The sequence below is a fragment of the Peromyscus maniculatus genome, chromosome 1, assembly GCF_049852395.1.
Source record: "Peromyscus maniculatus bairdii isolate BWxNUB_F1_BW_parent chromosome 1, HU_Pman_BW_mat_3.1, whole genome shotgun sequence".
In the NCBI taxonomy this organism is placed as follows: domain Eukaryota; kingdom Metazoa; phylum Chordata; class Mammalia; order Rodentia; family Cricetidae; genus Peromyscus; species Peromyscus maniculatus.
The window spans coordinates 159,171,834-159,187,775 of NC_134852.1; the positions used below are offsets into that span (position 1 = coordinate 159,171,834).

Sequence of the window (15,942 nt, forward strand, 5' to 3'; positions counted from 1 at the left end):
TGGTAAGCCCCGGGCCTCCCAGAATAGTCCAACTCTTTCTGAAGTATCCTGGCTGCAGTCCTCCAAAAGCCAGGGGCCAGAAGACAAGGCCAGAAGGCTCAGGCAGCCTAGAAGTGGGTCAGCTGTGAACACACCCCTCCCTCCCTCCTCCCTCCCCTCCTTTCTCCTCTCCACTTGCCCCCAAAATAGCTCCCTGAGCTTCAAGGCCAAGACCCTCCCACGTCCGGGGAGGCGTGTCATGCTTCTCTGAGCCAGGCTTTAAATCCCCTCGCAGTTGGGCAGCTCCACTCCCTGGCTGGAGGCACCTAGGCCATCAGTCTGTCTAGTCCGGCCTGCCCTTCCTGCAGCCATGTCCAGGCCTCTTTCAGACCAGGATAAGAGAAAGCAAATCAGTGTCCGTGGCCTGGCCGGTGTGGAGAATGTGTCTGAGCTGAAAAAGAACTTCAACCGCCATCTGCATTTCACCCTGGTCAAGGACCGCAATGTGGCCACCCCGAGAGATTACTATTTTGCTCTGGCCCACACCGTGCGGGACCACCTCGTGGGACGTTGGATTCGCACACAGCAGCATTACTACGAAAAGGACCCCAAGGTGCTACAGTAGGGGACACCCTGGGTGGGAAATGATCTGGGAGTGAGGCCTGGCAGTGAGCTGTCCCTTCCTGAGGCCAAGTTTTCTACAGCAAAATAAATTGCTGTTTTAGGAGCCTGGGGTTGGAGGATCTAGGGGAGCTGGACAGAAAGAATATTGAGGAGGGGAGACCCATGGGTGCTCAGGGTAGGCGGGCTGCTTACACATGCACCAGACAAGGTTGGAGGGGGCTGCTGATGGGCAGGAAATGTATCCTCCTGTGGTCCAGTTTGGACCTGGCATGGAAGGACATGTCATCAAATGTGTGCATGGCACTGTCTGCTTGTGCCACAGGCAGGGCAAGGCTGGGGCAGCTGGGGTGGCAGGTATCAAGTATCTGGTAGGGTCATTGGTAAATGTCAGGAACCTAACACCCCACAACAGGAGTGGGGGAGGGGCAGGGAAGGACCCAGGAAATGGGGAGACGGGCGCCTTCAGCATCTTCATGCCTCTGTTCATCTCCGCACTGGGGCTTGAGGGTGAAGGGGAACAGCAGTGTATGGACGAGAGATGGCAATTCCAGCCCTGAGTCACCGTGTGACCTTGAAAATGACTTTTTCCTCTGGGCCTTGGCAATGGCTTCTGGGGGAGCACTCAGAGGTGCTTCTCTATGTCCTGACTTCCTGATGGGTTACATTAGGAGGGTATGTACCTCAGAAGGGGTTCCCACTTCTCATAAGCACCTTAGTCCCCGAGATAGGCCTGGCCAGCCTCATTCTCCAAAAAAAGAAACCGAGGCCAGATGGAAAGGCATTTCAAAAGAATGTAGGGACCAGTGCCTTTCTTAGCTATTGGACCCCAAAGCCTGAAATGGCTCCTCTGAGCAGGGAGAAAAGAACTGGTGACAGCTGAGACAGGCTGGGGCCTGGCAAGGAAGACAGGAGGGGTAGAGGCCCCTAGCTGCATGTCATTGGGTGGCCCTGATCCCTCTTCCCTGTCTCTGGGTAGAGGATCTACTACCTGTCTTTGGAATTCTACATGGGACGGACACTACAGAACACTATGGTGAACCTGGCCTTGGAGAACGCCTGTGATGAGGCTACTTACCAGGTGGGGGAAGCACTTGCGGTTGGGGGGTTCCCGTGCTGCCCCTTGGGCCTGACCGCTGCCACCCCTTCTCTCAGCTGGGCTTGGACATGGAGGAGCTGGAGGAGATCGAGGAGGATGCGGGGTTGGGTAATGGGGGCCTGGGTCGCCTGGCAGGTGAGTATATATAGCTTGTGGGGGTGGGGAGAGGAGCCCCCCATTTGGATCCCTAATGCCCACTTCCCTGAACCCATAGCCTGCTTCTTGGACTCCATGGCTACACTGGGACTAGCTGCCTATGGCTATGGGATCCGCTATGAATTTGGGATTTTTAATCAGAAGATCTGTGGGGGCTGGCAGGTGAGCATTCCCGCCCGACCCCCAACTTGGTGGTGCTCAATCACAACAGAGAGGTCTCTCATCTAGTCATGCATCTCTGGGTAGGCTCAGAACCCAGCTCCCCTGACAAACATCCTTGTCGCTTGCCCCTTGCCTCAAAGCCAGCTGGTGACCCCTAGAACAGGTGGTCCACCCCTGCGGAATGCTTAGGGTAGAGCATGTCCCCTGCTGGATGACTCGCCCAGCCAGGGCACAGTTCCTGCTCTGTCCCGCCACTCATGGTATGTGAGTCCCTGGAGCTCACGTCGCCTGCCTACGCTGTTCCCCTTGACCCTCTAGATGGAAGAGGCCGACGACTGGCTTCGCTATGGCAACCCCTGGGAGAAGGCCCGGCCCGAGTTCACGCTGCCTGTGCACTTCTATGGCCGAGTGGAGCACTCCAGCCAGGGTGCCAAGTGGGTGGACACCCAGGTGAAGACGGGCGCAGGTTCTGGGGGGACTTGGTGAGGGGCAGGAGGGAGGGAGCGCCTCGAGAAACAGGACACAGGAAACGGGCCGAAGAAGGCTCTTGAACCCACAGTCATTTCACAAAGGAGGGAACTAAGGCTCAGAGAGGTCAAGAGATTTACTGGAGGTCACACAGCCGAAGCTGGGAGATGCTAGTCAGGGTTATCAGGGAGGCCAGGCAAAGTCTCAACCCTGGAAGGAGGAGGGCACCAGCACTCTGCCCTGGCCAGCTCCTCTCCTCAACACATGACTTAGCACAGTGATTGAAGGCTGTCTGCACATTTGTGCTGGGGACCCGATGAAGGGAGGCAGGAGAGAAAATGAGGCCTTTCGGGTGGAACTGGCACACTGAAAGCCACACAGCACATTGAAGGGATCTGAAAGCCCACCTTGGTGCCCCAATCCCTGGCCTGTGGCTCCTTCTTCTGACTTGTGGCTGCAGGTACCAGTCTCCTCCAGGGCTGCATGGAAGCCCTGAGACCTTCGGAAATGGTGTTTATTGCTCTTTCATCTAGGCCTGCGCCCAGTCAGGGCTGCTGCTGCATGTACCAGGTGCCCAGGCTGGAAGCTTGCAGACTGCCTCCCTTCGGTGTGCAACCTGGTGTCTGTGGGGTTGGGTAGTGGGGGCCTGGATTCCACTGCCCCATAAGGGTGTTAACAACTCAGTGTCAGGGAGGGACGGTGAGGCCCCTATAGGCAGTCCTCTGGAGGTGGCCCTGGCGTTGTAGTAGCAGGTAGTTCTTTGGAGCAAATTGGAACTTATAGATTATGGGAGGTGGGGCTGGCTGGCATTGGTTACTGCTAGCTAGCCCTGTGGTCAGCTAGATATAAGACCTCTGCATAGAATTGACCCTTTGTAACCTTCACTTGAATCCAGGTTCCCTCAGCCCTCTCCTGAGTCCAGTGTGTTCTCATTTGATCAGGCCAGGCTGTAGAGCAGCCATCAACAGAGATCCACTTAGGGTTCAGTGCTTGGCACCCTCTCCCTTCCCATGGTCCTCCTGGCAGTCTAAGGAGGCAGGTGTGGGGATGTCCAGTGGGAATGCTGGAGAGGTCTTAGTACTCCTCTGCCGTGCTGAGGGTTGTTCAGTCCTTGCACCTGCCTGGCAAGTGTTTTACCCCTGAGCTATATCCTCAGCTCTCTATTTTTTCCTTGATACAGGGCCTCACATGCCCAGGTTGGCCTCGAACTCACCCTGTAGCCTAGGCAGGCCTTGAGCTTGTGATCCTTCAGCCTCAGCCTCTCCGGTGGCTGGGATTCCAGGCCTGTACCAGCAGACCTGTCTTCTCTTTTTATAGATGAGGCTCAGAGGGTCCACAGCTTGCTCCTGGTAACCCAGCTAGCAAGCTCTGTACTGGAACTGCCTTGGACATTGGCAGAGTTCAGTGCCAGTGACTTAAGCTTCAGTTCTTCCTCAGGGAGACCCCACAAACCAGACTCAAGCACTGCTCAGGGCTGGCCCCTGGCAGCCTGTCCGGCTTCTGACTCAGGTGCTCCCTGTAGGTCGTGTTGGCCATGCCCTACGACACACCCGTGCCTGGCTATCGGAACAACGTTGTCAACACCATGCGCCTCTGGTCGGCCAAGGCACCCAATGACTTCAACCTCAAGGACTGTGAGTCCCTCTGCTGGTAGCTGGCAGCCCTGGTTACCCCTGCCTGGCCCGTGCCCAGCCCCAGCCTCACCCCAATCCACTTTGTCCCTCAGTCAACGTTGGCGGCTACATCCAGGCTGTGCTGGACCGAAACCTGGCTGAGAACATCTCACGTGTCTTGTACCCCAATGATAACGTGCGTTGCCCTTCAATCTGGAGGCTGGAAGCCCAAGTCCTTGGAGAGGGACAGGGGAGCCGGGGGTGGGGACCTTTCTAGTCCCCTTGTTTGCTGTCCCTGTGTGTCCTATCAAATCCTTTGAATCCCAAGGGAGGGGTTGGGATGTGACTTTTCCTGGGAGACCCTCACAGGACTCCTAGTTCATCTATGTCTTTCTGACACCATCTGATACAGTCACTTGGTGGGGCAAAGACCCCTAGGTCCAGAGAGTGGGGGCAGTTTAGGGCTCTGGGACACAGTGTGGTAGGAGCTCTCCTGGTCACCCCCACAGCAGCTTTGAGCCTCACCCTCTGCCACGCAACTATGCTCTGCCTTGTGCCTCCCCTAGTTCTTTGAAGGGAAGGAGCTTCGACTGAAGCAGGAGTATTTTGTGGTGGCTGCCACTCTCCAGGACATCATCCGGCGCTTCAAGTCCTCCAAGTTTGGTAGCCGTGACCCTGTGCGCACAAACTTCGATGCCTTCCCCGATAAGGTAGCAGCCTGGCCCAAGGCTTCTTTCTGTCTCCCTCTCCTAAGTCCCATGGCATCTCCTTCCAGCCTCCCTTCACGGGTGAGTGGAGGCTGGACGTGCAAGGGGGAATGGTTTGTTCAGTATCTTTCCTCCTCAGTCAGCTGCGTCCTGCTCCAACCGCCACCGCGCCTGGTCCCAGCCCAGCCACAGAACTGCATTTGGCCTTTTAGGGCTTTGAAGGGGCAAGGAGCACTCGCGGTAGAGCTTGGTCTGGAATCCATCGTGACTTCCCACTCATTCCCCGCAGGTGGCCATCCAGCTCAATGACACCCACCCCTCCTTGGCTATTCCTGAGCTGATGCGGATTCTGGTGGACGTGGAACGGCTGGACTGGGACAAGGTAGGTTTCGGTCGCTTTACCCTCATAGGAGTCACTTTGCCTCCGGTGTCTCCTTCCCAGTATGAGGTGGAAGGACAGCAGCAGGCCGAACAAAGACTGTGGACCGGAGGGCTGCTTGAAACCCAGCTGGGCCCTGGTGGGGCCGCAAGCTGCGCAGTGTGTGGAGAACATATCTTGACTTCTTGCCTTGTATGCCAGGCCTGGGACGTGACCGTGAAGACCTGTGCATACACCAACCACACAGTGCTGCCAGAAGCCCTGGAGCGCTGGCCAGTGCACCTCATGGAGACACTGCTGCCCCGGCACCTGCAGATCATTTATGAGATCAACCAGCGCTTTCTTAACGTGAGCTGGGGCGGTGTGGGAGTGGGCCCCCAACCTTGAAACCAGGAAGCCCATGGGCTGAGTCTCTGCGGGAGGGCCATTGGAGACTAAGGTTCCTGGGTCCGGATCTTAGTCTCAGCTCTGGGCTTTTTGGGGGGTGCAGCGGGTGGCGGCCGCATTCCCCGGGGACGTAGACAGGCTGCGGCGCATGTCCCTGGTGGAGGAGGGCTCAGTGAAGCGCATCAACATGGCACACCTGTGCATTGCCGGCTCGCACGCAGTCAACGGTGTGGCTCGCATCCATTCGGAGATCCTCAAGAAAACCATGTGAGCCTCTCCACAAGCCCCGCCCATACCACTCTTCCGCAGTGTATGGACCCCGCCCCGTCACATGGCACCAAACAGGGTCTCCTGGGCTGATCCCTCCCCTGAGCCCGTCAGTTTTAGCCTTCCGCTCTGTGGTCACTCAGGGCGGGCTTAGTAGCAAGCACCCATAATGCTGAGCCGTCTCATCCACCTCAGGGGTTACCCATTCTTATAACACACTAGCCCCCTTCCAGTACAATCCTGTTCCAGATGACCCCCTCTTACACACAGCACCCCAACCTGCACCTGCATCCAAGCCTCTTTCAGGAAAAAAACAGAGTAGGGGGCCGAGTGGGAGGGCTCTGCAGAGGTGAACGGTGACCCTCACTCAACCCCAACCTGCAGCTTCAAGGACTTTTATGAGCTGGAGCCTCATAAGTTCCAGAACAAGACCAATGGCATCACCCCTCGGCGCTGGCTGGTTCTGTGCAACCCTGGGCTGGCAGAGGTCATTGCTGAGGTGAGAGATCACTGTAGCTGATAGGATCAGTACAGGTCACTATCAGACAGTCAAGTGGGTAGCTCCCTGTACAAAGGCCCCCCGCTGAGGGCTACAATCCTGTACTGTGTTCCCAAGGCTAGTGTCCACCTGAGGGAGAGGCTCTGCTCTCTTACTGGAACAAGCTCGCCCCATGGCTAATGGGGCCCCGTGGCTAATGGGGGCCTGCTGGAGTTAGTCACAGTTTAATGTTGTCACATCTGAAGTGAGACTGCAAAGGGACAGGTGTCTGGTGGGGAGGCTGGAGGTCCTGCCAACAGGAGGAGAGGCCAGAGGGCAGGGGGCCTGCTGGGGTCAGGTGGAGCAGCCACCAAAGGGCTCAGGGTCAGTGTAGGATGAAGATGGATGTATTCGCCGTGCTCTGGCTAGGAAGCGTTGGAAGGAGAAATTTGAGGTGGAAGGGTCTATCTAGCCTGGAGGAGGAGAGCCAGGATTGGGTGGTCTTAGCCGAAAGCTATATTCCCACAGCGCATTGGAGAGGAGTACATCTCAGACCTGGACCAGCTGCGCAAACTGCTCTCCTATGTGGATGATGAATCCTTTATCCGGGATGTGGCCAAAGTGAAGCAGGTGGGGAGGACTGCAACCTGGGACTCCTGCACGGGGGGTGGGGGGTGGGGGGTTGGGGGGGGTGGGGGGGTGTTAGCATCTGGAGAGGACAGGAGTGGCAACCGTCTCTCCTACCAGACTCAGCCATTGGTGGGAGTCAGTGGTGGAAGGCAGCATCTGCTATCATTGAGAGGATGCCGGCATAGATTAATAATGTCTGCCTTGGTGCAGGGGTTGAGGGAAATGGCAGTAGGCAAGCTTCCTATCATCTGTGTTCCTGGGCCTGAGTGAGTGGAAAACAATGGGATTAGAGAGCTTTTTTTTTTTTTTTTTTTAAGCTGAAGCCCCTTGGTGAGCCCTCTGTCTCCTCAATCTGCAGGAAAACAAGTTGAAGTTCTCTGCATACCTCGAGAGGGAATACAAAGTCCACATCAACCCCAACTCCCTCTTCGACGTCCAGGTGAAAAGGATTCATGAATATAAGCGCCAGCTTCTCAACTGCCTTCACATCATCACCCTGTATAACCGTGAGTGGCTGGGACCCCACCCAACTGAGTCCCCAACTCTGGGCATCTCCCAGTGTACCACCAATGGCTGAATCAGTGTCTCCTGGGGTCTGGTGACTACCCTTAGGATGGGGTGTTATTCCCACATCTTAGTTTCTTTTCCTGTTGCTGTCATAAGATTCCCCGACAAAAGCAATCGAGGGAAAGGGTTTGTTTGGCTCTGTGTTCTAGGTTACAGTCTGTCCTTGTGGGGAAGTCAGGGCAGCAGGGGCTTGAAGCAAGCAGTCACATTGCATCTACAGTCAGGAGTAAAGAGCGATGGATTAATGATGCATGCCAGTGGCTCTCTCTCTCTCTCTCTCTCTCTCTCTCTCTCTCTCTCTCTGAGACAGGGTCTCACTATGTAGCCCCAGCTTACCTGGAATTTACTGTGTAGAACAGGCTGTCCTTGAGCTCACAGAGACCTGCCTGTCTCTGCCCTCCAATGCTAGTGCTGAAGGCATACACCATCATGCCAGATCCTCCATTCTTTTATAAATTTTATTTTACGTTTACTTATCTATTGTATGTTTGTGTGTATGTGTGCATGCCATGATGCAACATGCCTGTGGAGAACAACTTTCACAAGTTAGTTCTCTCTGTCTGCCTTGTGCATCGCAGGGATTGAACTCCGGTCATCAGACCTGGCACCAGTGCCTCTACCTGCTAAACCATCTCTCTGCCCCTGCTCTCCCCACGCTCACACAGTACAGAATCCCCTTAGGGAAAAGTGCCACCCACAATGGGCAGGATTTCCCACTTCCATTAATATAACCAAGACAATCCCTTACAGACATGGCCAGAGGCCTGCCTCCCCCTCCCCCGAGGGGATTCTAGAGTTTGTCAAGTTGACAGCATTAACCATAATACCCCGCATCACAGAACAAACTGAGGTTCAGAGAAGGAGACCTGATGGACAGAGAGCAAAGTGACCAGCCCAGGCCAGCACTGCCCATGGCCCAGCCCTAGCCCTGGCTGCCATGTTGGTAAGTGCCCCTGATGCCTCTCTTCTCCACAGGCATCAAGAGGGAGCCCGGTAGGTTCATGGTGCCAAGGACTGTGATGATCGGAGGCAAGGTGAGAAACCCAGGGCAGACTGGCCCTGGCTCTTGAACATATGCCTGGATGGCCACAAGACCAAGGTGTGGGAGGGCTGAAGTGCTGACCCCAGACTGCCCCACAGGCTGCACCTGGGTACCACATGGCCAAGATGATCATCAAGCTCATCACTGCCATTGGGGATGTGGTCAACCACGACCCTGCGGTGGGAGACCGCCTCCGAGTCATCTTCCTGGAGAACTACCGAGTTTCACTGGCCGAGAAAGGTGGGTGCTGCAGTGGCTGCCTGGGAGCTCTGACTAGCTCGGTCCCAGAGGAGGCATTAGCCATCTTTCCCTGACCTGTGGTCAGGGTAGAGAAGAAATTGGAGGGGCTGGAGAGATGGCTCAGTGGTGAAGAACACCGGCTGCTCTTCAAGATGACCTGGGTTCAATTCTCATCACCCACATGACAGCTCACAACCTTCTGTAATTCCAGTCCTAAGAGATCTGATACCCTCTACTGACCTCTACAGGCCACAATGCATGTGGTACATATACATGCTGGCAAAACGCCCATCCACATAAAATAAAGTGAAAATTATTTAAAAAATAATAAGATGGAAAATGATTGAGGTAGACTCTAGGCATCCACCTCTGGCCTTACACGCATGCATGCACACACACACTGTACGTGTACAAGGAAACTAAACAGAACCTGAAAAGCATAGCAAAGAAAGACCACACAGTGAGTTTAAGGCCAGCCTGGTCCACATCGTGAGTTCCAGGTTAGCCAGGGCTATATTGTGAAACACTGTCAAAACAGCCATAAAAACCATGGCGGGATAGGGTTCAGGTTGGAATCAATAAAGGGCAGCGGGTTGGGGGTGAGAGACTTGGGTGGAAAAATCTCAGGGGTTGGGGTAGAGAGGTGCCTGAATCTTTCTAGGCCCTACTCCAGCCTGGCCGGGCTGTTCCTGGGACTGACCTTGTGTTCCTCCTGCAGTGATCCCTGCTGCCGACCTCTCAGAGCAGATCTCCACCGCGGGCACCGAGGCCTCAGGCACTGGCAACATGAAGTTCATGCTCAACGGGGCTCTGACCATCGGCACCATGGACGGTGCCAACGTGGAGATGGCAGAGGAGGCGGGGGAGGAGAACTTCTTCATCTTCGGCATGCGGGTGGAGGACGTGGAAAGGCTGGACCAGAGAGGGTATGGGGTCAGGACCACCGGAGTGGGTGGTTTACAGTCAGGAGGCAGGCTGGGAGAGGCTGGCCAACCTGTGCAGCATCTTAGTCCCGACTGCCGGGATTCTGGAAAACTCAGAAGGGAGCTTGTGGCAAACAAGGCTAAAGAAAAGAAGGAAGTAACAGGACGGGAGGAAAAGAAAGCGGAAATCACGTAGTTCTGAAATTGAAAGTAAAATTAAAATCATTGGCTTTCTCTCTGGCAACCATGGCAGAGAGAGACAAAGGCTTATATTGATCCTTCAAAGGAAACACATCCTTGGTATTACATCTTTTTTTTTTTTTTTTTAATTTTCAAGACAGGGTTTCTCTGTGTAACAGCCTGGGCTGTTCTGGAACTCCTTTTGTAGACCAGGCTGGCCTTGAACTTACGGAACTTACAGAGCTCTGCCTCTGCCTCCCCAGTACTTACCCAGCTTGACATTACATCTTAAATGTTTTAATTAATCACTGATTGTTAAAATGGAGCCTCACTTTGGGACTTACTCTGCTCTTGGAATCCCTGGGCTCAAACAATCCTCCTGCCTCTGCCTCTGCCTCTTAAGTGCTTGATTGCTAAAGTGTGCACATAGCTAAAATAGAGTTTTATTATATATATGTATGTGTATATGTATGTATTTTTAATATTTTATTTTATGTGTATAGATGTCCTGCTTGTATATATGTCTGTGTGTGGCATGCCTACTTGTTTTTTTGTTTTTTCTCTTTTTTTTTTTTTTTTAAGATTTATTTATTTATTATGTATACAGTGCATGTTTGACTGCGTGACAGAAGAGGGTATCAGATCTCATTTCAGATGGTTGTGAGCCACCATGTGGTTACTGGGAATTGAACTCAGGACCTCTGGAAGAACACCCAGTGCTCTTAACCTCTGAGCCATCTCTCCAGCCCCAGCCTGCTTGTACCTATAGAGTCCAGAAGAGGACATTGGATCCCCTGGAATTGGAATTACAGATTGTTGTAAGCTGCCATGTGGGTGCTGGGAATTGAACCCAGGTCCTCTGGAAGAGTAGCCAGTGCTCTTAACTACTGAGCCATCTCTCTAGCCCCATATACATATTTTTTTGAAACAAAGTATTTTTTTCTTTTTTTTTTTCAAGACAGGGTTTTTCTTTTTCTTTCTTTTTTTTTTTTTAAAGATTTATTTATTTATTATGTATACAGTGTTCTGTCTGCACATATCCCTGCAAGCCAGAAGAGGGCACCAGATCTCATTACAGATGGTTGTGAGTCACCATGTGGTTGCTGGGAATTGAACTCAGGACCTTTGGAAGAACAAGCAGTGCTCTTAACCTCTGAGCCATCTCTCCAGCCCAAAACAGGGTTTTTCTATGTAGCCCTAGCTATCCTGGAACTCACGATATAGACCAGGCTGGCCTCGAACTCAGAGATCACCTGCTTCTGCCTCTCCAGTGCTTAGATTAAAGGTGTACACCACCACCACTCAGCTGAAACAAGATCTTTCTAAGCAGTATGATGTGTATTTTGTTGTTGTTGAGACTCAGCCTCTCCAGGTAGTGAAGGCTAGCCTGTGGCTGCACTCTCAGACACTATGCTTTAATTTATATGTAATCCAGGATAGCCTTGAACCTCAGCCTCCAAGATTCCAGGATTATAGGCCTGTGCCATCATGTAGTCTTGGGGATCAAGCCAGGGCTTAAGGCATGCCTGGCAACACTCTCCACTGGGCTATCTATCTAGACATCTTCTCTTTTTTAGACTTACTTATTTCATTTTGTATGTGGAAGTGTTTTGCCCCAATGTGTGTCCGAGTAGCACATGCTTGCCTCATGCCCTTGGAGGTCAGCAGAGGGGTTGGGAACTCGAATTACAGGTGGTTGTGAGCTGCCATTGGGTGCTGGAAACGTGGGTCCCCTACAAGAACAAGTATTCTCTTAACTGCTGAGCCATCTCACCAGCCCACATGTGATTAAAAAAAAAAGTTTTACTTTTGTTATTTTTATTTGTGTTTATGTGTGTGTGTCTATGTGAGTGAATGCCCCATGTGTGCAGGGGCCAGAAGGGGGTGTGGACCTCCTGGGGCTAGATTTTCAGATGGTTGTGAGCCAATTGCTGTGGATGCTGGGACAGAACTCAGGTCCTCTGAAACAGCAGCAAGCGCTCTTCACCATTAAGCCATCTCTCCAGCCCCCACATTGGGAGTTTTTTAAATGAAAATAATGCTTGGGCTGGGGAATAGTTCTGCTGGTCAAGTGTCGTTTCTACCACAAGCCTGAGGCTGCCAGTTTGATTCTAGAACCCACATAAAAGCCAGAGGTGCTCCCAGCTCTGGGGAAGTAGAGAGGCCAGCCTGGCCTACTCGGCAAGTTCCAGGCCAGTGAGAGACCCTATCTCAAAAACTCAAGGAACTTGAGGAACACCCAAAGTTGACCTCTGGCCTTCACACACACACACACACACACACACACACACACACACACACACACACACACAAATACGTGGTCACTAACTGGAAAAATACAAGGCTGGGGAGATAGCTCAGTAGATAGTGCCTGCTCTGAGGACCAGGCTTGGATTCCCCAGCACCCAGATAAAAGCCAGGCATAGCAAAGACAGGAAAACCCCAAAGCAAGCCAGCCAGCTTGGCTAGCTGAATCAGAGTTCAGTGCGAGACCAGGCCTCAGGAAATAAAAGATATCCAGTGTCTGCCTCTGGCTTCAACACACACATGCACACACACACCCACTCACCCCCACCCCACATGGACACACATACATACCACAAACAAATGAGAACTATAAAACAACATCAACGACAGTAACTGGAATCCATAATCTCACATGTCTCATGTAGCCCAGGCTGGCCTTAACTCCTTTCCTCTAGCTTCCACCCTGGAGCACTGGGGTCATAAATGTGCCCCCCACAAGGCCCTCAGATTTGTAAATGCTTGTTTAGTGTTCCATGCTACAGCCAAGCTATGTGGGTTTTGTTGTTGTTGTTGTTGTTGTTGTTATTTTTGCTGTTTTTTTTTTAACCTTTATTTTTATTTTATGTGTCTGGGTGTTCTGCCTGCATGTATGTCTATATGCCATGTTCATGTAGTACCCACAGAGGCCAGGAGAGGGTGTTGGATCCCCTGGAGCAAGAATTACAGGCAGTTGTGAGCTGCCATGTGGGTGCTAGGAATTGAACCCAGGTCCTCTGGAAGAGCAACTTTTAAAGGCCGAGCCATCTCTCCAGCTCCCCAGCCAAGCTATATTGTAATCAATTCCAAAACCCAGGACATTAAAATTGACCTGTTGCTATAAATGTTAACTGCAGTGAGCAACCTTTCCCACCAATGCCCAGATGTCTGATTATTCTCTTCAGAATTATTAGGAAAGCCAGATCTTGTGGCTCTTGCATTTAGACCCAGCACTTGGGAGGCAGAGGCAGGAAGGTCACTGTTGAGTTTAAGGCCAGCCTGGTCTACACAGCAGGTTCTGAAACATCCAGAATTATATAATGAGACCTTGTCTCAAAAAAAAATTTAGGCTATAGCCACTGCTCAGTCCACTGTTGGATGTACTGTGCAAAACAAAGTGATCTTTATTTGGGGGAGGGGCAGGCTAATTTTGGGATAAACTTTAGGAGGCGAATATGTGGGATCAAAAAGTAAGTTCCTGGGCTGGGCAGATAGCTCAGTGGGTCAACGTGCTCTGGTGACCCGAGCTTGTTTCCCAGACTCATGTAAATGTAGTAGCACAAGCATATGTAATTGCAGCAAGCCTGAAGGAAGGGGAGGCGGAGACAGGAGACTCAGAAGCCGGCAGGCCGGCTGGCAGTGCTAAGGGAGCAAGAAAAGCTGACTCAGAAGCAAGGGGAAAAGCAAGGCGAGGAGCCACACCAAAGCTTGTCCTCTGACCTCCGCATGCATTGTGAGGCATGCTCACCACCCCCAATACACAGATCTCTGAGTTCAGGCCAGCCTGGTCTACAGAGTGAGTTCCAGGACAGCCAGAGCTACACAGAGAATTCTCCCTCTCTTGAAAAACCAAAGAAAGAGTGTGTTCCTAAGCCTCTGCCACAGATTTTCAAATGCTTCTGGAAGGTTGGTACCAGTTTACACTCCAGCAACAGCTTCAGAGAGCTGGCATTCGCTGCCAAAAGGGCTCTTTCCTAGAAATTTCTGACTTGGAGTCGGGCATGGTGGTGCGCACCTTTAATCCCCACACTCTGGAGGCAGAGGCAGGTGCATCTCCTTGAGTTTGAAGCCACTCTGTTCTACATGCAGAGTTCTGGGCCAGACAGGGCTATATGGGGAGACCCTGCCTAAGAAGGAAATCCCAGCTTTTGCTTTCTGGGCCCTAATGCATTTAATGAGATTTGGGATGTTCAAGACTAGACTTCTGACTTCAGACCAATTCTGACTGCAGAGTACTGGGTAACGTGCCAGTGTGGAGGCTGTGCACAGGCCAGGGGAGTCACAAGGTAGGGCAGTGTAAGGACCTGGATCACCGTGGAAGGGGAACTCTGTTGTTGATCCTGACAGTGAGCCCGGGAGGGAGGGTTTAAGACAGGAGTGGATGAATGTTACCTCTAAAACGAGAAAAAGCCGGAGAGTGAGCTTGGCCTGACTGTGTGAGTTTAAGGGGCACTCCTGAGGATATGCCTATCAGAGGTGGGCTTGGGATGATAGAAAAAGACATTCATAGGTTTTGTTTTGTGTTTTTTTTTGTGATGCTGGGGATGGAACCCAGGGCTTCTCACATTCAGGCAAGCACTCTGCCACTGGGAAGAACTGTCCTTGCTGGAGCCAAGACTTGTCTATTTTTTTTTCCCTTTTCTAAAATTATAGGTGTATGTTTGTGTGTGCACAGGTACACTGAGCCATCTCTCCAGCCCCAGATTTGTCTTTCCTGGCTCCTTTGGGCCAGAGTGTCTTCATCTACAAAGTGGATGAAGAAAAGCTAAGTGCAATGTGGCAGCTGTGGAGGCCCTGAGCCTTAGCTCTTCTCAGGTTTTCTCTGTGAAGCTGGGGACCCTTTGCAGGGAGCTGACCACAGGTGTGCTCTGGCAGGTATAATGCCCAGGAGTACTATGACCGAATTCCTGAGCTTCGGCAGATCATCGAACAGTTGAGCAGTGGCTTCTTCTCCCCGAAACAGCCCGACCTGTTCAAGGACATTGTCAACATGCTCATGCACCATGACCGGTGAGCTGGCTGGCCAGGCTACATGGAGGCTCATGAATGAACGGCTTGGGTGGGTGGGGAGGCTGCCCATGGTTGCCGCTTCATTCACTCCAATTGTCTGCTGCACCAAGAAGGACTTGGCCCTTAACCTCACAGAGCTCTGGTCTCTCCATTCCCCTCCAGGTTTAAAGTCTTTGCAGATTACGAGGACTACATTAAGTGCCAGGACAGAGTCAGTGAGTTGTACAAGGTGAGGGGACCCTAGGCCAGGGGCTGGCAGGGCTTTGACTCTGGCTGGGATGAAGGAGAATGGGGCCGGTCTGCTGACAGTGTGAACCTAGAGATTCCCTTCCTGTCTTCAGAACCCAAGGGAGTGGACACGGATGGTGATCAGGAACATTGCCACCTCTGGCAAGTTTTCCAGCGACCGCACCATTGCCCAGTATGCCCGGGAGATCTGGGGTGTAGAGCCTTCTCGCCAGCGCCTGCCAGCCCCGGATGAGAAGATCTGATCTTCTACACCAGACCCCACATCTGCCCTTGTGTCTGTTTGCAATTACCGGGATCAGACTCGCTTTTCATCCAGAGGGTGGGCCCCTGGAATACTACTCTGCCCTCCCCATTTTGGAGCCCTCTTTCATCAGTCTCTAGGTCCTGGTGCCCAGTGTGATTAAGGACACTGCCCTCTTCTTTCCCCTCAACTCCCTACCCCTCCTATTTATGAATGGGGTCTGACCAAGTGCACCCACTCCCCAATAAATCGACTCTCCCTGAGTTTCCTTACTTCCCTCTCTGTTGCAAAATATTTTTAGCTCTCGGAGAGCTTAACAGCTGCTGCAACCATCTCCTTATCCTCCCCCTTCCCCCCCACCGCAACACACACCGAGGCAGGTGCATCGTCTGCGGGGAGAGAGGGGCAGCCCATGGGCGGTGCCTGGGACTCAGTCCCTTTTCCGGCGTCGCCCTCCACGCCTCTCTTCCCAGCGCTGTGTCCATACTAGGTCACCGGCCAGTTTAGTTGGCCGGGGGCGGGGCGTCTGCCTGGGTGGGGC

The 15,942-nt window shown here is 52.7% G+C and overlaps 1 protein-coding gene across 1 annotated transcript; it reads left to right on the forward strand.

Annotated features, from left to right (window-relative positions):
* Positions 1–267: 267 nt before the first annotated feature.
* On the forward strand, positions 268–15,673 carry Pygm (glycogen phosphorylase, muscle associated). The gene is made up of 20 exons (XM_006980705.4): positions 268–592; positions 1,580–1,681; positions 1,756–1,834; positions 1,914–2,017; positions 2,336–2,467; positions 4,008–4,119; positions 4,212–4,294; positions 4,665–4,808; positions 5,095–5,187; positions 5,386–5,532; positions 5,675–5,838; positions 6,223–6,337; positions 6,845–6,946; positions 7,305–7,452; positions 8,489–8,547; positions 8,654–8,795; positions 9,514–9,721; positions 14,777–14,911; positions 15,074–15,140; positions 15,253–15,673. The coding sequence occupies exons 1-20, from the start codon at positions 350–352 to the stop codon at positions 15,400–15,402; spliced, it is 2,529 nt and encodes an 842-aa protein (XP_006980767.1). The 5' UTR covers positions 268–349; the 3' UTR covers positions 15,403–15,673.
* The last annotated feature ends 269 nt before the right edge of the window (positions 15,674–15,942 follow it).